Here is a 22,234-nt window from a genome sequence, read left to right as displayed (position 1 = left end):
TCCACCACCATTGTTGGAGGCACTGGGATGGGAGTGCATTTTGGTCATCTTGTAGCGATCCATGAGAGGCGTGGTTGGTATGAACACGTCTGTGTGTGAGATGGCGCGCGACATGGACAAGTCGCTGCCGCGGAACCCTCCAGAGATGCTGCTGACCATGCCGCGCTTCAGTGACAGCATCAGCTTGTCTGGTGAGAGCAGAGGGTCCTGGGACAGGAGGCGGTCTTGCGAATAGAGGCGTTCTTGCGAATAGAGGCGATCTTGGGAGTAGTGGCGGTCTTTCGAATAGAGGTGCTCCTGCGACAGGAGGCGGTCCTTGGAGTACATGCGGTCCTTGGTGTACAGGCGATCCTGGGACGTGTGGCGGTCCTGTGGGAGCAGTCGCTCCTGGGATCGAAGGCGTTCGGCGGACAGGAGCTGCTCATCGGAGAGGATCCTGCCTCCGTAAGGGGACATGCCGTTGGAAGACATGCTGTAATCCTGCTGCGGGGCCTTCTGCGGGGAAAGAACCCGATCTTGGGACATGGCTCTCTGGACTCGACGGGGCCTCTGCCTTTGCTGAGACTGCTGCGAAGACTGCGACTGGGGAGGGGCCTGTGAGATGGAGGACTGCGGGGGCTGACTCTGGAGCTGCTGTTCCCGGTGCTGTTGGGCGAAAAAGATGAATGAGCCGAGTTTATTCACAAGCTGAAGGGTAAAAGGCTCTGCCACCCACCACTGCGGGAGAAGGCAAAGCAGCCTCGGCAGATTCTAACACACACATCTGCACTCTCAAACGTAGCAGTTGTGCCTTGCCTCTTAGTTGCATGCAATTTCAAAGAACACAACCTTGTTTTGAAACCTGAACGCCACATACCCACCTGTTCTTGACTCATTTTAAGAACATGCAAGGGAAGGGTGCCTCTCGCTGCTAGGTCGGGCAAGTGGCGCTTACGAGTGTAGTAGTCGTCGACGTCTTTATCTGCTGCAGAGGAGACAAAAAAACAAAAACAACAAAAAGAGATAGAGGCAGGAGGTGAAGAGATGATTCATGAAGCAAAAGAAAGGAAACACAGGTAGGTGCGACGAATACGGGGGTAGAAACCGGATCATGTGGAATCTGAGAACATCGCACACGATGCAGAGAAGGGCGCTGGCGGACCCATCGGCGTTTCACCTTTTCCAAGCTCATGGAGGGGAATAGAAAATAAGAGGCAGAGGATCACAGTCAGACCGGATTACATGCGAGGCACAGAACAACCAACATATCCAGGCTTCATCAGGGATTCTACAGGCAGCTCTGGCTGTGGGGGCAAACTTTTCAAAGGTCATGTGAAGGTCCATAAACAAACATCATCATACCGTCACGGACGGGGGTTGGGGCGGGGGTGTGGGGGACGCAGGCACCTGGTGAATGCATGCTGCAAAGCTAAACGCATTATTGCACAATCATGTCAACAACAAGTACCAAGAGTGTTTTAATATCCTTGATGTTTCATCCATATTCATGGGCACAACCAAAACAGATTAAAAAAAACAGAAACAATCATGCATTCAGAGACCGATCAAAAAGACAAGAATACATTTGCAGAGACAGCAGAGTGTAGAAAGAGATGTAGCATCAAATTCATGCCACACAAACCCACAAACACATGCATAAGGACTGATGTGGATTACAAGACCGTACACAAAGTAACACACACTTTACAGGAAATCTGTCAGAGGGCAGCACAAACCGGTCAAATATGGGAACATTGAAAAGTGTGTGAGGGGAGAAATGAGAACGTGTTACCAGACTTATCCGCATCATCAAGAACTCGTGGATGCTTTTAGAGCTCGTTCTTTTTCAATAAACGGGTGCACCACCTGTTCGTGTTGGACTCAGCCAAAAACGCCCGCCGCCCCCCGATTCAGAGGCAAGGTCTCTCACCACAAATCGATTCATTACAAGGGACAGTAAAAACATGATGTTCCTTTTCTTCGGCATAATAGTCTTGGAGACGTGGACCGGGTTTCTAAAACTCATCAACCATATCACTGTAGAGTGAATAACTGGCGATGTGCAGTCCTGTGCTTGCAACGGGCTAAATGCCTTCTGTTTTCCTTCTTCAGTTTGATACCAATTTGCATTAATAAGCAGCAGCATTCTTCTCTTTTATTATCTCAACAATGAAACCGCGGCCCTATCTTCCCTCCGGCACAATTCAGCATGATCTATCAGTGCACAGACACTAGTTGAGCAACAGAAAAAAGGAGGAAATGGCAGAGCCTTTTGGCTATTTGCTGCAAAAAACAATTTGCTTTGGAAGCAGAAAGAAAGTTTTGAAAAGACTGAAGGACATTGCCCGAGGATGTTATTCCTTTATGACACCGTCTCCTTGGTGGGATCCCATCTCTGACAATTGATTTAATTTGCTTCCATCAAAATCTATTATGATGATTCTCACAAGTGTTTATCCCGTAAGAAAAACAAAAGAAGAAGAAGCCATTAATGCCACCCCAACCTGCCTCCTCCTCCCAACATGGCTGAGAACCAGCAAACAGATGCTACAAACCCATCTCAGCGTTTCAGCTTGAAACGGCGCCCAGCAGCGATGAGTAGGGGGATCCAGGGCGTCATCCTTTAGCTTGACTGCGAGCCAGCGGTGAAGTGAGGCGGTCATGATGAAATTACATCAGCCTTAAGGAATATTTGCATTTCACTTTGGAGAATATCGTGAGACGAGGCCTCATTATGCGGCAGAAATCCAAGCGTAGCGCCCGCTACATCAATGCGGAGCTATTGCCAGGCACGAAGAGACCACTTAATGTACTGACACGCTCTGAGATAAATAGTTGGCATAGCCTTTAGGTTGAAACAAGAGGATCATGGGATATCAATAACTATCAGCCTTTTTTTTTACTTTTTGATGTTGATGGTGCGGGGGTGGTTTTTTTAAGGGAAAGACCAGAGTTCAGAAAAAGGCTGTCTGAAATGCGACTGGCACCTGGAATTTTCCACACCCACTCAAATGTTTACTCAACCAGGAGGTCCGGCAAAAGAAGAAAAAAACATGTAGTAAGTACTTCCTGCTACCATGTGATGTCCTCAGCACAGCGGGAAAATCACTTTCAATGCTGAAACACTCTGGAGCCTCTCGCTAAGATTCCTCGTCCGAACTCAGTGAAGCGCACTTGATGTGAGATTTTTTTTATTTCTCTTTCCTATCATGCATCAGGAGCAGAGGGGAGCCTACTCTTTGCATTAGTGCAGTGAACTTTGGACCTACTGAGTTTCTTCAGGGACGAGAAGCGGCTGAGGTCGGCCTTGACGGCCGCCTCATAGGAGGGCGGCAGGTGCGACAGGCTCTGGAAGGAGCGAGAGAACGACAGGTCGTAGGGCTCCGTCTGCGAGGTCAGGATGCCGCTTATCCGATTGTTTTCTGGAGAACACATATACACACACATACATGTACAGACAGAAAAGAAGGGTAGAGGGGGAAGAGAAAACCACCCCGTGAAAAAATGAGTCCCGAGGCAGCCATCGCAGAAGACCACCTGCTGTAGTGGAAGGGGGAAACAAAAGTGAGCTGGCAGACATGCTGGAGTTTCAGTTGCAATTGTATTTCCTGCCGGCAGAAGTGCTTCTGAGATCACCATGGAAAAGCAGAGTTCTAATTGTCAAAGTAAATTCAGGTGGGCAGGGAGATATTTTACTATTGTTACGAGGGCAGTAGGCTTTGAAGAAAGGAAGGATATCCTTTTGTATCTCAGGGAGTCTGTGGGTTGAAGAAGCAAAACCTTTTGTCCAAAAGTATACAAACACAAGCTTTGATATGCATGTGCACAGTCATTATGAAAAAAAAAAAAAAAAAAACAAGATTCTACATTCGTTCAAATCGTCTGTACTTTTGGATTTGTGTTGGCTTATCTAGAATGAAGGTGCAGGGGCACTCAAAGTGTGTCCACAAATTTTCAACCAAAATGCATCCACTTATTTCTCCTGCATGCTACAGGAGAAGCTCGCCGGCTCCTTCCAGGGAAGGCCTGCACCACACCACAGTTAAACCTGATACATTACTTCCAAATGATGAGACGAAGAAGTGGATCACTTTGGTAAAGATTGTCAGAACATCATGACTGCGTAGCTTGACTTTATTTAGTTACTTTTTATTCATACGTCCAGAGCTGAAGTTGATTGAGCAATTAGAGGAGAAATTGCCTTCTCGTGGCTGATGTAACTGTGATAGTAGCAATGAAGATAAGTTGGATAAAATATTGGACCTTTCATTGTCTGTTACTTGGTGGTCGTTGAACAATATAACGACAGATCTTGATTCTTGAGACCGCCATTTATTTCTCTGTAAAACATCAAGTGGCTGAATTCAGGTAACATCCTGAAGATGACCTATTTCAAACCAAAACCTGAGAAGTTCCAAAACGTTTCAGAGGGGATTTGCTTGGTTTTGGTTTGGATTGCTCCTTTAAAAAAAGTGGCACCGGTGCATCCCTAGTTTTGGTGCCTATTAGTGAACACACTAAGGCCATGTCACAGTAATACGTCTGTGATCATTATTGTTCTTATGGTGACAAAAGCAGCTGATTCTTATAAGTGTGACTGTGAACCAAACCTTTGTTTCCTTTACTTGAAGAATCCAAACAACATCAGCAGAAATGTACATTGCCAAAGGTTTTTCAGGAGTCTGGTTTAAAGTTAATGTACTCATGCACAATAGGGATGTAGATTTCCCTGAATGAATGTGGCATATTCAGTTTCAAACAAATTCAAACAAGTTCCATTTAGGGCATTTGGCAAGTCAGCTATACATGTATTAATATTAATGAGCCAAAGCAGATTTTAGAGCTGTCACTTTTTGTCACAGCATGTGTCCAGCATGGCAAAAAAAAAGTGTCCATTTAATTCTGTAGCCTTTCAAAATTCACAGTGTAAACGGGCAACAGGCCAGTATCTAATTCGCACTGTCACTCCAATCTATTGCATAACCTGCACTCATTCCAGACTATTTATGATAATCATAGCACAAACTTTACACAGCCACACGAAGCAGGGTCTGTCCGGGATCTGTCTCCATATTGAGCAAATGTGGACCGAGTCTATCGAAATCCAATTGTTTGATAGGAAAGTCTGTTCCCATAAGAATTCTTGCTTAGTGTAAAAATGTTTCTACGCATTTTGGTAAAAAAATGAATAAACAAGTGATCAGCTACAACATTACAAACGCAGACCAAACACTTGTATTGATGTATTATGTATAAGCAGAACAGTGTCATCACTGCCGTCCTCTTGACTTGATCTGACATCAGCAGCCCTGGTTGTTGGTTTCAGTCTCACACAATCTACACTGCAATGATTGTACCAAGTACACTCGCCCAGTTACCAAGTATCTTCATCCACTTTCACAATGACATTGATCCAACTCCCAAATGTAGGTTTGTGTGGCTATTTACCAAGCATTTTAATTGAGATCAGAGCCGACAACAACCAACTTTGATTTTTTTTTCAATGAAAATCTCCACTGTTTCTGATTTATTCACCGAGGATCACAATGTATTAGTAAGCAGCAACTGATTAACACAACATGGAGCCGAAAGGTCAGCGATGCAGCATTAGGATCAGAGCAATACTGTAGTTCTGAATTTATTGAGCTGTAAAATGCCAATATGGAAGTACTTGGTTTTCAACAAGTATTTTGCACATTTAGTTAAGAATAGTTAAGAATCCCTTTAAGAATGTAGAACTTGTTAGTATTTTCTCGGAATGCACCGATACCGACACTAGTATCAGGTCCGACACTACATGGAGTACTCGCACTCGGAAAAGTTCCAGTGGAGGTGAAAACTAGTTAGTAACCAGCAACTTGGTATCGGCAAGTAACTAAAGGTTTGTACTTGTTCTTGTCCTATAAGAAAAATGGTATCAGTGCATCCCTAGTATTTTCAGAAAATTGTAGACCTTTCAGAATTGTGTGGATGCACTAAAATAAAAGGACAATTTGGAGTTGTCCGAAGATCTGTATACATTTTACCGGTTTGGCCCATTCAAGATGGAATTGGGTTGTTTGTGGCCCCTGAACTTAAATGTCTTTGACAGGACTCTTATAAAGGAGCTCGGTATGTTTGTCAAATTTCCAGATATTTTCATAAGATAAGTTCTCAAATACAGATACGTTTGTGCAGTATCTACTTGCATCCTTGGAGGTACTTTGACTGGAAACTCGACCCACATGCTCTGGAACTAGACGGATATTTTTGGTGTGATTTTGAGTTTTTGCAGCGTGGGCTTCGACGTGTTCATTGTCCTTATCTCACCTCTCTTTCTGCCTTTTAAGTTTAACATAACTTATTGAAGAAACTAGTCTCTGCCTCTGAGCACTGTTATCTGCCTTTGAGAGATTGTCGCACGTCTAAAACTCCAACTTGTCGGCGGCAGCGATGGGGGAGCGTTTGGTGTGGGACTGAGTTGACGGGTGACTCTGATTTTGACGAGAGGAAACAGCAGTTCCAAAAAAAAGAAGAAGAAAAGGACAGGGGGTGGGGGGGGACACAACAAAACAGCAAACAACAGATGTGTGTTTGGAGAGTAACCCTGCCGGTGACAGGGCCCGTGATGTGATCTGGGAGACGGGGTTGGGGTTGCGGGGCAAGAGGCAACAGCGCCTTGACTGGTCGCTTGCAGTTGATTGCGTGGCGATACAATGCCAGGGAGACTCGCTGCAGGGGAGGTGGGGAGGGGAGGGAGGTGACTGGACCAAAAGCCCTTCTTTTATTCTGACTGTACTCTCTTTATCTCACGTTCTCACACATGCACGCACACACGATCTGTCCCATTCACCGCCGCTCCTCCACACTCCGTCAATCTTATCTGTCCTACCATGCTGCCACCCACTTTCCTCCGCTCCTTAATTCTTTCTGGTCCATTCAGTATTTCTCTCTCTCTCTCTCTCTCTCTCTCTCTCTCTCTCTCATTTTCTCTCCTTGCTTCTCGCCCCGTCCCCCCCCACCCCCCGGGAGCTGTGAGCCTGTCACGCAGTGCAGAGCAGTGGGCTTGGGTGCGGTTCCAGACCAGCCTCCGACGGACAGATAAAAATAGGGTTTTAGTTGCTGCTGCAGGATGGAAAGAAGGAAAGAGCAGAGGAGAAGAGATGGAGATAGCACAGCCTAAAAGAGAAGGGGGGGGAAGTGTCTGTAATACGATCAGGAAGAAGAAAATGGAAGCTGGAGAGAGGGAGATATGGAGAAGGACCAAAGGGTTACGTCGAGGCCAGGGGTCCTCGGAGCTGTAGGGAATGGGGTTTGAAGCATGGGGACGACTTTATAAGTATGCCACACTGCATCGAGTGGGTGGGTGGGTGTGGACGGGTTTGAGGGTGGGGGTGGGGGTGGGGGTGGGGGGGGGGGGGGTTGGGGTGGGTTGGGGGGGCATTGTCAACTCAGAGTGTGGCATGCTGTCAACTATCTCAAACACATTTCCCTTCTTCCTATTGACGGACAGCAACCAGCACAGACCTGACTCAAATAGACACAAAATGGATATTTCAAAGATATTTTGTCATTTTGTAATTATTACTTAATGCCAACAAATCCAGATAAAACTGCTCAAACCATCTGGAAATGGTTCCAATTAACAAAGTTTACTTCTGTAACTGTAACATCTAGCAATGAGCCACATTGCTACCCTGCTCTGGACTTTTCACTGAAGTGTCCTGTGAGTGAACATGGTTGTTCTTCCTGCTACTTGATGTGTATTAGTTTATAAATAGGTGGAGTTAAAACTTTTTTTACTCGTAGCTAACATGGAGACTGACAAAATGTCCATTAGTGTTTTCTTGTGTTTGCTGAGAATCTTCGTGAAAACGATTGCACATATTTTTAGGACTTCAATATAAATCTGTGCATTTGTGCCTTAATGCGACATTAATTTGTCATTTAGTTTTTCATATTGGGAATTCTGCACTGTCAGCGTGTTTCATTCTGTGATGCAGGCCTCTATATGTAGTCAAGCAACAAGACAGATCATCTGTTTGATTCCCGTTTTCTTGTAGGATTTGTTGACAAAAAGAGAAGAGCTGCGCAACACAAATCGTGTATTATACATTGTCAGTAACACATGTTGCCGGATCCAGCAAAGTTTATGAATCCCACTTTGTGAGAAGGCTACTTCAATCAGGTCTGAAGATTTACCGGCTTAAAGAGGAGAGGAAGGACGACACAAAGGTAGAGGTTGGTGTTGTGGTGTGTGTGTGTGTGTGTGTGTGTGTGTGTGTGTGTGTGTGTGTGTGTGTGTGTGTGTGTGTGTGTGTGTGTGTGTGTGTGTGTGTGTGTGTGTGTGTGTGTGTGTGTGTGTGTGTGTGTGTGTGTGTGTGTGTGTGTGTGTGTGTGTGTGTGTGTGTGTGCACACAGATGTGTGTTGGAATGCAAATGAATGAGTGCTCACACTAAACTGAGTGCGCATATGTTTGACTTACCGCGTCTCAATGATCGGTGAGCTACCCAAACCCAAGCGGGGGGAAAAAAATACAAAAGATTTCAGAAGCACGTCGGTGGTGAGAGAAACAGAAGCTACTGCACACACACACACACACACACACACACACACACACACACACACACACACACACACACACACACACACACACACACACCTCTACATTCAGCATGGCAACCACAAGAAAATACAACCTCCTGCATAAGTGACTCAAATGATTTCAGCCTCTACATCTGGATGCTTTTGACATGTGATGTACAATTAAGCATGTTGCGCCTGTGACACAGAGCTGTGTCCTGGTGGTTCTGTAGCCACTGGAAAACAGGGTAGGGTTTGTCTTGAGGACAAGTTTTTATCTAGAAAATGCATTGCAAAGGGTGAAATTTAAAGGTTTTTAGGCAGCTTGTGATCACCGTGACTGTGTTTGATGTCTTGGCGAAATGGATTTTTCATGTTTTTTTTTTTTGTTGTTTTGTTTTTTCAGCTCTCCAAGGCATTCGCTTCCAGGATGTGGTTTTCTTATCAGTGTGTGTGTGCGCGTGTTTAGACTACTTGGTCAATTATGTCCGGAGACGGAACCATTCTGGTTACAGAGTTTGAGCAAAGCACCCTGAAGTGTCATTTATTTACAGTATTTGTATTCGAAGGAGCCAGAAATTCGATGACTGGATCAGACTTATTTGCTAAGCACAGACGGCAGTGAATATTCAAGCTTGTGGCCTCCTTTTCTTTCCTTTTATCTCAGCTGTCTTTCCTCTCTCTCCACCTCGCGTTCTTATGCAACTCCTCACACATCTGCCAGTCCGCGACCCCGGGCCTGTCTCCACTCCCTACACCAGAACTACTGCGAACAAACAGCTTCCACAATGTGGAGGATAAATAATTTGTCAGACGGGTGCCGGATTACGGCGATAGGTTTGGGTACTTTTGTTTGGTGCATGTTCGCTCTAGTCAAACGCCGCAAAGCAATAAGTTGGTCCTCAGTCAATATTTTCTTCTCTTTACATAAAAGTAGAGACTCATAAAATCTCACTCCTACTAAACTATGGGTTCATAACTACAGGTTGTGACATTTTCAACTCAAAACTTTTATCTACGTTTATCTTCAATGGCCGGACGAATTGGCGCTAGAGCCGATTGAATGAGTCAAGAATCCTTTGCATGCCTACGTCATGTTAAAGTCTGGATTCTACCTTACACAAACTGAAAATACTCAAGTGTTCCTTTCTCTGGCTACTTTTCTCTTACCATTCTTAGGTGTGCGTGTGGGGCTACCTAGAGCCACATGGTTATAGTTGTGCTGATGGGTACCTGCAATGACAAAAAGCAATGAGAGTTTCGTTCAGTGTCCAAAACGAGTGCTCAGTTTCAGCTCAAATACACTCCTGGCAATCGAAGGCAACAATTAAAGAGATAACTCACTACAATGAGTGGAAATGTCTTTTGGTAGCACTTTGTGGTCAAATTCACAAAGTCCAGATTCATGTTTTGCGGACTGAGTTCTCTCGTGTAAACAAGTCTAAGCACCGCACCACCAACATTTGGCTTCAGGGAAACTCACTTAGTGGGTGAAATATCCCTTTAATTTCTTCAAATTAGAGAAATGAACATAAAGAGAGATGAGTGAGCGCCGGGTGGAGCTCACTGTGACCTCAGCATTACCCTAGAAAACATGTTTACATCAAAGAGAATCCAGGAAAGTCAGAAGCTACGGTAGAAACATTTAGAGAAGAGAAAGAGTTTCTGAAACAGGGCCGGCATGCATTATTCATCACATCTTGGCCTGGAACACGAAGGCACTCTTATTCTTTGGAAATTGTATTATTTAAGAGTAAAGACACAGAGACTTCATGAATCCGTGCATTCGTCGTTACGAAACACGGATCAAATGTGGAGCGGCCAGCAAGCAGCAAATGAAAAGGAACAAAAGTATGTGCGCACACACACACACGCACACACACACACACGGAACAGTAGGTAGGGTGCAGTAGGTTCTTCAAAAGCTCCACATATTTGCAGATGATTACTAACAATATTTGAAAAGGCTGTGATGCATGCAGTTCCTCTATCTACAATCGGTTTATCAAATATTGTTATTATTGCATTCATTTAACTTGCGTTCATCAGGCAAAATGTGCATTAGCATCCGTAGACCTCCTTGTCTATAGCAAGTCATTTCACATGCTATTCTCGCTACAGCTTCACGTTCATTGGCCAGCTTGCTTGGATATCTGTGGCTTCAGATCAGCTCCAGCTGCCCTTTCAGATTTTGCTCAAGTGATGAAATAAAAAAAATTGATTAATATAGGAAAGAGTCATATTGAGGATTAGTGTGTTGACCTGCCTCTTCGGTAATCTCCGCAGTGTTTCTAACATTGAAAACAGAGGTTTAACTGCAATCTGATCATGTCAAAGACACTTTCTGGAAGCCAGAGGACACCTAGGAAACCACCCATTGCTTACATTTTGAATGTTCATGCTTTGTAGTCACAAAGCGTCTTTAGCCGTTTAGCACCAGTGTCGCGCTGATCTGTCCTGTCATACTGCCTTTCTATTGGTTAGTTTGTCGATGTGGATTGCAGCAGCAGTCACGATCTCCCCAAATATCTGACACTCAGAGTTTTCGGAAAATTGCAGTGTGTAGCGGCCTTTAGAGCAATCTGCAAAGTCTTGAAGAAAAATAACATGTGAAACCTGAGGTCAGCACATCTTGAGAGTTAGCTACACAGCTACATAGCGAAGTGATAAGAACCCTGCTTTCACTCACAGACATACGTATTTCTGCCTGTCTTGTTTTGATTGGAAAGCTCAGGATTGATGGACAGAGACTGAGAGACCTCTTTCTTTGATTCCAGACCTTCCCTTGTTGTCCGACAATAGCTTTTTCCATGACGTAGCAGATGGACTGTGCGAGGAGAAAAGAAATTATTAATTGCTTCAGATGCGCTTTTAGAGAGTTTTACAAGCGTATAACCATGGCGATCAAAGGCAATTTTCTTCACAACATCTTCAAACCAACCGATCAAAACTGCAGGTAAACAAGAGTCGAGAGCATCTCCGGGGAGATGATGTATTTTCCACATATGTGACTGCTTACATTACGATTCACCAACTCACAAGTTGACATGCGTCACACTGACACCATGCAGCCTGAGAATGATCGAGACAGAAGGTCTCACTGGAGCCATCTAACAGAGTATATCTCGTAATAACGTGTTGTGCAGTCTGAAAGGTTCTGAAGCTGCATGATCGACCAGCCACCCTCAGTTTTACATTCAACCTGTGAGTCCTCAACTTAATTTTCCACATTTCCACATGAGTAGATATCCGCAAAAGACTGAAAAAATGACACACTGGAGTATAATAAATCTCTGTGTCTTCATCACTGTGCACACCTGTTTATTATATTTTTTTTTACTTAATTGCAAATTATAGTTTAGGTATCAAGCCCAGGAATATGAGTCAGACTCTCTTTGGCAAACTCACAAATACAGCTCAAGTACAAATTTCATGTGGTAGAAATGTCACACAACAAATGCTAAGATCATCTTAGTCATAGAAGAAGAAAACAAGTGAAGTGCCTGGATGCGCTGGTGGATTGCTGCGGAGTGGAAATGGTTAACACTTAAATGTTGGCGACTAAGTTCTCAACGGTACAGGTCGTACATGGTTCAAAAAGATGAGCATAGTTATTTGAACACGTCTGAAATGTTCTTATTGGTTTCCATGTGACATTTACACAGAAACCGTTGAATCGTGTAACCACTTCTGTTGAACAATTCATCAGTCTGTTATCCAGACTCGGGTGATTGGAACTGGTCCCTAATCCAGATGATATTTGGTGAAGGGCAGGGTAATCCCCAAACGGCTCGTCAGTCCATCACAGGTCTAGCACGGTGAGACACACCATCATTTATTCTTTGGATTATTGGAAGAAGTCAAGTAACCAAAGTAAACCCATGCATGTACAGACAACATACAAACTCTACCGAGGAAGACCAACATGCCACTATGAGAAAGATGGAGCTCTGATTCGTGCAGCATGGCCCTAACTGCTCCGGGTCAAGGTTCTGATTCAGGTTTAGAATGGTTGAAATCACCTAACAAGCATGTTTGGCTTGTACGTACAAAGATTGATACTGAAAATACTGGAATCTATTAAAAAAAAAAATGTAACACTCTCAATTATCCCATTTTTTGGCCAGTTCACATGAACACACATTGATTCCAACTACAAACTAACCAAACTTTGAGGTCTTTGGATTGTGAGAACATGTAAAGTCTATATTTGTGGCAAACGAGAGATCTGATTGAGAAGAGTTCCTCCATTCTGGTCACAGCACCGTTTCTCTCTGTATGCACGAGGAGGGTTTAATCTGCGCTAACAGCCGTCCCTGTTGTCATCCGAGAGAGCAAAGTCATTTTAATTTCCAGGACGGAGAGTGAACAAGCTTCACCCGGCCGTCTATCTGTCCTGCTGTGCCGGAGCTGTTGAGCGGATGACAGGGAACGTGATGCGGCGGCACGGCGCCACAGAGGTGCTTCGCTTGAAAGATGGGACCTTTACTGAGCCCATTGTGGTGAGAAAGTTGATGAATGACAGCTATTCTCAGCAGTGTGCGGGAGCGCGCACTCCTCTGTTTGTAGGGAAGGGGGGGAGGTAGATGGAGACCCCGTCGTAGAGAACGTGCCGTCGCGACACGTTCATTTGCTGTCTGCTGCTGTGCCTGTTTAAAAATGCATTAGAGCCAACTGCTGAAACATCTATTTACATCTGTCACAGAAGTGAAGGAGGAGCGCGAGGCCCGGCGCTCTCACATCATGGGTTTCAATATTTGCTCGAGCTATGGAGATAGATGGGACGTGTCGCCTGTGAGCTCCTCCACTGGCTCTGTCTTTCCTTCTTTTCTTTTTTTTTTTTTTCCACGCGATGCTTAACTGTGACTCTCACAGCAAAAAAGATTATTCAGAGGGGTAAATTCAAATATGCCCGACTGCGAATATATTAAATGAACAGCGCTGTGATGTAGATTCACGTCAGTTTACTTTCCATTCGCAGTGCAACGACAGTCATTTACTCCCGAGGCACAAGCTGCACACAACTCATGATTTTGAAGGTCGTTACTTACTTATCTTTGCTAATAATCAATCATTTGTTAAATTAGCCAACTGTTGAACATCAGTACGTGAATCAGCTATCATGGACGTCTTTATCTCGCCAGGTAGAGCACACAGACGACACAGAGAAAAACAAATAAACACTGGATGTCAACTTGATGCTAAACCGAGCATGTCTGATCCATCAGAGTCTCATTCGAGGGTCTACAGGAGCCAGATTTTGACAGCAAATACGGTTGTTTAATCAAGTTGGATGTGCTAAATAATGACATTCCATAGTCACAATGCTGAGCTGAAAGTGCATCACTTTTGCACTTTCGTTTCAGAAAAGTTTTGCATTTACATGGTGATGCTTTGAAAATGAAATGATGTCCATTTCCACGGAAATGGCAGAAACGCTGGTTTGCAGCAATGCCTTTGCATATTGTTTGCATATGGAGTATAAATTCGACTGAATAGCATTTACTAAATAATTATATTGGTACGCAGTATCAACAAGTAGCTAAAGGTTAGTATTCATTGGTCTATCCCTTGTCCAGGCACATTGCAAGTCAATAAATGGCAAATGAACAAAAACCCCAAAAAACGAACAAAACTTCCAAAAGATTTAATAAATTCAGAAAGATCAGTACACCTAAAAAACCCTTGAAAATAAATTACATGAACTAGCATAGAAAATGGGATTTTCTAAACCTGCAATTCAGTATCATTGATAGGTTTTTGTGTGTGTACTGATGTTTTAAAACATCAGTACTGCAGCTGACCTTGTTACTTCTGTGGATTATATTTCTTTGTTACTTACCATTAGACTATCTCACCCTGTCTTGTGTTTTAATAGTCCTGTGATAATGTAAAGGTAATTAATGGAGAATAGTAAAACAAAGTGTCCGGGGTCTGGCAAATCCCTCAGTGGTGATAAAAGTGTAATCAGGCTGTTTAACGCTACTAACGTGCATCTCCTCTGCATAACAACACCTTGGCTGCATTTTCAAAAAATCTTCAATAGAGTCGATGGTATCACCGATACTATCTGGCTGGCATAAATTAACTTGAATTGAACTTAATGAAAATGATAAAAAATGAAACCTTCCTGCATCTATATGGGTCTGTCCATAAAAAAAAAAAAAACATTTATTGTAGGATTGGGTGACTCACACACTAACCGGAGGAACTGAAGAAAAACTCAGACACACACAGAGAAAACATGCAAACTCCACACAGAACGGCACCAAATTCCAACAGTACATTCTCACTTTGAGGTGAGAGTGCTGTTGCTATAGCGCTGTGCAGCCAGCTAGACGAAGAAGCAAGTGTTAAATCCCAGCACTGCTGGAGGGAAGGCTTTCTGGAGGCCGGCCAGTCGGAGGAAAGACGGAAGCCTTAGGCAGGTTTCACATGGAGGACTAACAGACTGTTTGAAGAGACTGATTCATGAAAACTTACAGTTCTGGAATTTCACAAAATGAAAATAAAGGTATAATAGGTAATTTCTTATGATGATATACTTCAAGCGTTAAATCACTTTGCTAACTTAAATACAAGAGCTTAATTGTTCTATAGCTGTTACCAAGTAGTTCATTTACCCACAGATGACTGCAGATGTCCTGATCAGCACGGATATAGTGAAAATAAACAGCTTTTGTAGCTTCAGTGCATACTACTGCTAGATTGGTCGCTAATCCTGAAATGTTCGACTTCTCTCCAACTGCAGACTGACTTCGTCAAAAGAAAAGTGCTGCATTAAAACGGGACATACTGACACGTTAACCCATAATAGCTATTATGTTTTTTAAAATCAACATAGCACCCCGTCTTTCACTTTAAAGTATAGTTAGAGAACCTTAGACCTCGATCAATACCCTGCAATTTTCTTCAAAGTTCTGTCTCAATCTGGTGATTTCCACTGAAAACCCGGCGTGAGGGGTCCGCGGAGACGAGCCAAACCCAACGACCCGCTGAGAAGAAGCAGAGGACTGGCGCTCATTAAGAGCCGCTCGGACAGCCATGTTCAGTGATCTCTCATTCGTCTGGGGACCAATTAACTGCATTCAGAGGAAAGTCCTGGCACAGTTAGCACCTTCCCACCCTAGAAAACTCTAAGGACCTGAAGGCTGCTTATCAGCCTGGAACACCCCGCCTCGCCTTCTCCCTCCAGGCCCTTTTGTGCTGATGTCGCAGGACCACCTCCACGCTCCGTTCTTACCATGGAACAACCCGAGGAACCTTTTTGTCAACGATTAAGCAGGCTTAAAGTGGAGGGCAGGACCTTCTGGATCCACCGCTGTCCATTAGTCACCGCATCTCTTAAAACCAGCATATTAAAACAGATCCAAAGGCACAACTGCTTGTCTAATCATGCAGTGGGTTGATTATTTGTGATTGACGTGCTCTCCGGTTTGTTGGGTTAAAAAGGGTCCCAATTTAAATTGCTAAATGGCTGTTTTGCTGTCAGTATGTTGATGATGCAGCTGTGTGTTTGTCAGATGGTGTCAGTCGGATTTAACGGCTGAATCAACCACGTACAGATATATGGGACTTGGTGGGCTGCAGAGACCAGAGCCTGGATACAGTGGCCGCCACGAGAAGATTACTCACATTAAATTTCCCTTTTTCTCTCATACTGTAAGCGATCTCCGGAGAATACCTCCTTGGCGAGTTTGCATAATAGCATCCAGATGGCTTCACAAGTGACTCAGTAAGCTGACATTTGGCGTGGCATTTTGTTTCACATCGCACTTGCAAAGCGTCGCATCTACGTGAAGCACGCTGCTGGAGTTAAGAGAAGGCACACAGACACAGCCCACCACAGGACACCCTGAATCCCCCGCCAAGGTTAAACAAGCGTTTGTGCAATCGATTGCGGTCACATACGAGTGAGGAATTGCGGAAACCGTGGGATCATTGATTTTTCTTTTTGTTGAGGATCTGCATTCTGTCCAGCGGCCGAACGGCCACGTCACCATGCCCAGTCACTTCTCTTCTTCGCTCACTGTGTTTGGCCACAGTCTCTTGCATTTCTATGAATAGTTGAAGTTGTGCTCAGAGAAGAGAGGAGCCGAGTGGAGTGCTGCCAAACAGTCATCTGTGTGAGGGAATGAAAAGGGAGGAAAATAGCTCACAAACAAACAAGGTCATGGGAGCGTTTGCTGGAACAACTGTGCAGTCTCCAGAGGTTGGCCTCCTAATGCCTGACGCACCCACGAAATAAAACCCCGGGGACACTCAGACACACCAGCTGAAAGCAGAGCCACTCAGAAAAGTGCAATCCTTCATGACAGATCGAAGCGTCCTAAGACTACATTCATAAATTCTATCAACGCTGTAGTCAACTTTAACTGTGACTCAAGTGAAACTAAATATCTGGAGGCAGTTTGCATTACGATACCTAATCTAGACAAGTCAATAATAAAAATAATAAAGTTTAAAGGAATGTAGAATGTTTTGGATTTGGAGTGCAGTCCCATCAATTATATGGATGTTAACTGATCGTTTCCCCTCTAATGACCAATATCCCAGCCGGGCTAAAATCACTTTGGCTTCTGTCAACGGTGCATTGTAAATCTGTTAGAGCCTTAATTTACATTAATTAAACTGTGACACAAATGTTTTAAATATTTTAAAAGGCCTATTTTCAAGAGCAGACATGCTTACATGACCATATCCTGACGTAGCAGGCAATAAAACATCTTATTTTAGCTTTCAGTGCCAACTCCCAACAAACTGAATTATTTTTCCAGAGTAGAGCATTTATGTCAGCACCATTTTGTTTGGATAACACAAGATAACTGATCAGTGCTGCCTCATTAATCTTTAAAAAAAAATTTCCAGGATCAAATTGTGCCCATAGCCTGAAGTATTTCCAACATTTTAGATAGTGAACTTGGATGCAGCGCCTATTTTCAATACCTGATGTGACCAGAAACCAAAGGAATGCAGACATGTTTATGAATAGGATATAAACACTTTAATAATCCCAAAGGGGAATTATATAAACCAACAGATGTGACTTCCTTGCAAGGGGCTGAGGGTTAACCCTAACCGAGTCACAGCCGCACTGACAACCTTTAAAGCCAAACAGCCGGATGTGACATGATTTGGTCTTTTTAAAAAGTCACATTGCATTTTATCCCTCAGCCGTTTTTCACCAGGTTCTAGTTGATCTGACTCTACAGAGGAGAGCACACATACAGTATATATGTTCTATATGTAAGTCTTAATGGATTACCCGGAGCTATAGGTCTACACCGGCCTCAAGATTTGAATCTGTCACAGTTCACCTGTCAGTGATTCAACAGGGCAAAGCTTCTCCAGGCAGTTTAGAGAAGGAGTGTCTAGTTTGCCCTAAGTAACGGTCTTTTTGTCTTCCACAAAAACACTAAATCACAAAAAATAAAGAAAAACTTCTAACCTTCATGGGAAATTTACCATGATTGTTTTCCCCCCTCAATCACTACCAACACCAACTGCAGGAATCTTGTTTAAAATTGTCACTCAGACGTTTTTCTTTTTGCAAGGATGTTGTGTGTTCTACTAACATATTATGTATGACTGATTCTGGTTGTTCAAAGATCGTGAATACACAGTAACATTGCAAGTTGTAGTTTTTGTGTTTTCGTTATAGAAATGTTCCGTGTTTCCATGGCAGCATTTTGATGTCTAGTATTAGCCCCAAAACGAAACAAACAAGAAAGTCAAAGTAAAAGTTTAAATCTAAAGGCTATTATGGCACCACTTTATCAATCTGGCCCACTGAATATGAAGTTGGGCTGTATGTAGCCTCTGTACTAAAACGTGTTCGACACCCCTGTGTTAATGTATACAAACCCTCATTTGAATCATTTGAAAAATCCCGTCTTCCCACAATGTCATGCTTAGCTGTTCACCCACAAAACCGCAAACTCAATGTGTAATATTTATTGTGAGTATGCAATTTACAAGATATTTGTAGTTTAGGCCCTCTGAGTTTAATTTACCAGCTTTTCTTGATATAGATCTCTATATAGAGAGACATATATTTATATGCAGCGGATGTCAGCCAAAGCAAAAACTGAGCTGATGCAGTGGAAATCGTCTTGCATGGACCATCAAAACACTGACGACACGGACAGTCAGCCGCAACTTAATAGAAACCCCAAAGGCTTGGTGGCTCTTGACAACACGCGGGGTGGGAGGAGGTGGTGGTGGGGGGTTGGGGGTGCAGCCTGGGGGAGAGAAATACAGTGGACACGGGATGAAGTGAGACAGAAAACAGATAAGAGAGAGGTGAAAGTATGAAAAGGGGGGGAGAGATGAAAAGAGGAGAGAAATGGTAACATGGGCCAGTGATCACAAGCCGCCCCTCCGCCCCCCCCCGACCCCCCCACCCCACCCAGAGATCTATTAGAGAGCCATCCCCTGCTCGCTGCTCCACTCTCCTCATGACATCCCTCTCTAAAACCAACAGCCCTGCCATCCCATTAGTCCTGCCAAGTGTAGCCGCTGGAATTATGAAAGGCCCAGAGGAGGTGGGAGGTTGCTGCTGCTGCTGCTGCTGCTGCTGCTGCTGCTGGTGGTGGTGGCGGGGGGTGGGGGCAGCTCTCAGATTGCACTATCCATGTATGTGTGTGTGTGTGTGACAGGTATGTCTACAGCTGACAGCGCGCCGCATCCCTTCTCTCCCCTCGCCACAGAAAAGAAGCAAAGAGGGGGGCGGGAAGAGAAGGGAAAAGCCACCACGGGCTTGACATTTAACAACTGACAAAGAGTGTTCACATTTAATCGCTAAATGTTAACTGCCATAATAGCCCTACTTCACTCGGTTAGTAGGGGACAAAGCTTGAGGCCCCTGGATAGAAGTCGCTCCCACCTCCTCATTGATTTCCCTGGCAGAGGAAGGCGGCTTAACTCTGACCCAATTGCAGCACTGGTGATAATGCTTATAAGTTATATTTATAGCACTTCTACTTCTACTAATTTTAGCTCCACTGCTCATTCTTAAACTGAGTGGCCACTGTGACTCAAGAGTTTGGACTTAATCTGGGGGATTTTGACTGACAAAAAAGGCTTAACCTATATCTTAAAAGTAAAAGTCCAGAAGATCCAACAACAGAAGAGACGCCAACTTTATCTGCAGACGAGCGTTAACAATGCCAGAAGGAACCGGAGGGGATTGAAGAGACGGGGACAAACAGAGTGTACAGTAACGCAGCATCGGCTGCTTGTAGCATCATGTTTGTTTGCGATGAAAAATGAGACCGTCTTTATGGAAATCAACAGTGTTCGGATGCTCAACACAGCTGCTTGAATTCCTCGTCCTCACAGCAGCATGAGGTTGTGCGCTGGCTTTCTGCCAGCGCTGCAAGGCTGGAAATAAGCGACATGGGCCGTCGTATCAGCCATCGCCGCTGTCAGCCATCTCCATTCGCTTTTGTTGAGTTTGGTAATCGGGGCTCAAAAAAGTTGATGGGGCTAATATGTCAACTTGTTCCCATGGCTGCCACATTTTAGCCAAGCACTCATTCAAATGCAGCTGAAATTCAGAAAGTTAATAGAAAAAAACCCCCAAAAAACTGCAAATTATGTTGAAACTAAATTATCCCAAAAACAAATAGTTTGCAGTTTTTTTTATTTTATTTGCACTTATCTTCCATTCAATGTCTCCTGGTAATGTCCTTTGAAAGAACCAGTCATTTCTGGGACAGTGGTCTCCGAGCTTAAGGTAAGCAGACTTGGGATCAGAAGTTTGCAGGTTTGAATCCCACAGTGGACATGTGGGACTGTGGGATTTCTGAGCCAAACCGTGGACACCTTGGAGCATCTATTTTTAGGATGCAACCGCATCCTTAGAATAGAATAAGTAAATGTGGAAAAAGGAAATTACCCAATGGAATAAATAAAGTATGACAAATTTAGATCTCTAAAAGAAACTGAAGGGTACACATGTTGTGCAGGTACACTCCAGTTGGGAGTCAAACCATTGACTCACTGGTCAGGACAGAGGCAGAGGTTACTCCAATATGACCTTGCTCCAATGCTCGCCCAGACTCCTCAAAAAAGTAGGTTTTCTTGCATCAGTACGACAGAAAGTGGCTTCCAGTGGCTATTTTACACCTGCATCATTCAGGTTAGGCTTCTGGATGTCATCAGAGCTAACATTGGGCAAATAGCAGGGCACACCCTGGACAAGTACATCCATCCATCTTTGTGTTGCTTTATCTGTCCCTGGACTGATGACAGTGTCCCTGGACTGATCCCAGCTAACCGCAGCTCAAGGCAGCTTGCCACTCAATCACAGGATAAACAGAGAGAGACAATCACATGCATTTATATTCACACCACACTAATACAAAAGGACAAACTTTTATACGAACAGCTTCTGAGGCCCCTTTACACGACAAGTATAGTGTATTGTTCTCTGCACGCGTGTGTAGTTTCAGTACAAAAACAAACAACAGCACCCACTAGTGGTCCAACTTGCCAAGTATAACGTTTTCAGCGTATCTGCCGTCTCCATGTAGATGGACGTCGTTTTCAAACCTTTGCCATGGAAACACAAAATGTTTTCTGTAGTGAAAACACCAAAACAATGCATTTTCGCTTCAAACGTTGTGTAAATAGGGCTTTAGAGTCACCTAGAATTTCCCCAAAAAGCATTATTTTGAATTATGGTAGGAAGTTATATAATTGACACTTCACACAGAAAAGCTCCCACCTTGCTGTTAAATGAGAGTCTTAACCACTTTAACGCCATGCCTCCATTGACAAGAACGATGGAGAAACAATATCAGACATAATCATCAATGATTCTATTTGGAACAGTTAATTCCGTGCACCTTGTACTGAAGGTGTAGTTAATGTGTTTAACATCTGCTGACAAACTTATCTCAGAAAAGTTGGTGAGTTTAAAGACAAGTTTGCAGTTTTCATTAATTTAAAAGCAAAACTCAAGCAAAAGTTGGTATACACTGCTGTCAACCTTTAAGTTACACTGTACAAGTAAATTGTTTGCAACTTAAAGCGCAAGCACATGATTGATGTGCATGTTGTACCTTGTACACGGTCATTAAACCTTATTATTTCTGCAATTATCCAAGGTGCACCACATAGAATAAGGAACAGCCTCGTTTACCAGTCATCACGTAAACTGTGGCCGTCTGCTATAGTTTTTTGGTAATTTTCACAGTTCTGTAATGAACCCTGTGGATCCTTACTCTTCTGATTGCTTGAGCATCCATTACTTCCATTCAGTGCCCACCATTTATCAATTACATTTTTAACTAATTGTGGTTGACCACATCCCAAGAAAGACCAAGAGGGTCTGAGCAACAACCAACAGTCAAACATAATAACCGAACACTAGAAAGGAAGTCTCTCAATTAAAGTGACATTATTGAAGGACGAGATGGTTTTATGTTTCTGTATCTTTAAACCTGGGATTTTTCCTAAGAAGTAGCACTTGTCAGATGATCTACATCTCATGTCTGCTAATGACTGAAAAGTAATTAGCACGTGTTTCCAATTGGTCAAAATTAATAGCCGCTCCAAAATCCTCCGATATCATTATGTGTTCACGGATAATGAGTCGTTCGTGCCGCCGACAGCAAAGTTCCCATGTTCTTCCAAATGCAATAAAATCCCAGTCCAGACTCTTTCTATCCGCACTGCTGGTAAGTA

At 43.7% G+C, this 22,234-nt stretch overlaps 1 protein-coding gene across 1 annotated transcript in view; it reads right to left on the bottom strand.

Annotated features, from left to right (window-relative positions):
* LOC308120397 (shisa family member 6) overlaps nt 1–22,234 on the bottom strand; it is a gene marked incomplete at its 3' end in the record, with an annotated part of 87,232 nt that overhangs the window by 276 nt on the left and 64,722 nt on the right. Inside the window, exons 5-8 of the mRNA XM_080481002.1 lie at nt 9,713–9,775; nt 3,249–3,401; nt 861–964; nt 9–567 (exon numbers count right to left, since the gene is read on the bottom strand). Coding sequence (XP_080337128.1) covers nt 9–567; nt 861–964; nt 3,249–3,401; nt 9,713–9,775 — 879 coding nt within the window. The remainder of the gene's footprint in view (nt 1–8; nt 568–860; nt 965–3,248; nt 3,402–9,712; nt 9,776–22,234) is intronic.

The sequence above is a fragment of the Lipophrys pholis genome (genome assembly GCF_963383615.2).
Source record: "Lipophrys pholis genome assembly, chromosome: 1".
In the NCBI taxonomy this organism is placed as follows: Eukaryota; Metazoa; Chordata; class Actinopteri; order Blenniiformes; family Blenniidae; genus Lipophrys; species Lipophrys pholis.
This window is presented reverse-complemented; position numbering and strand designations above follow the sequence as displayed.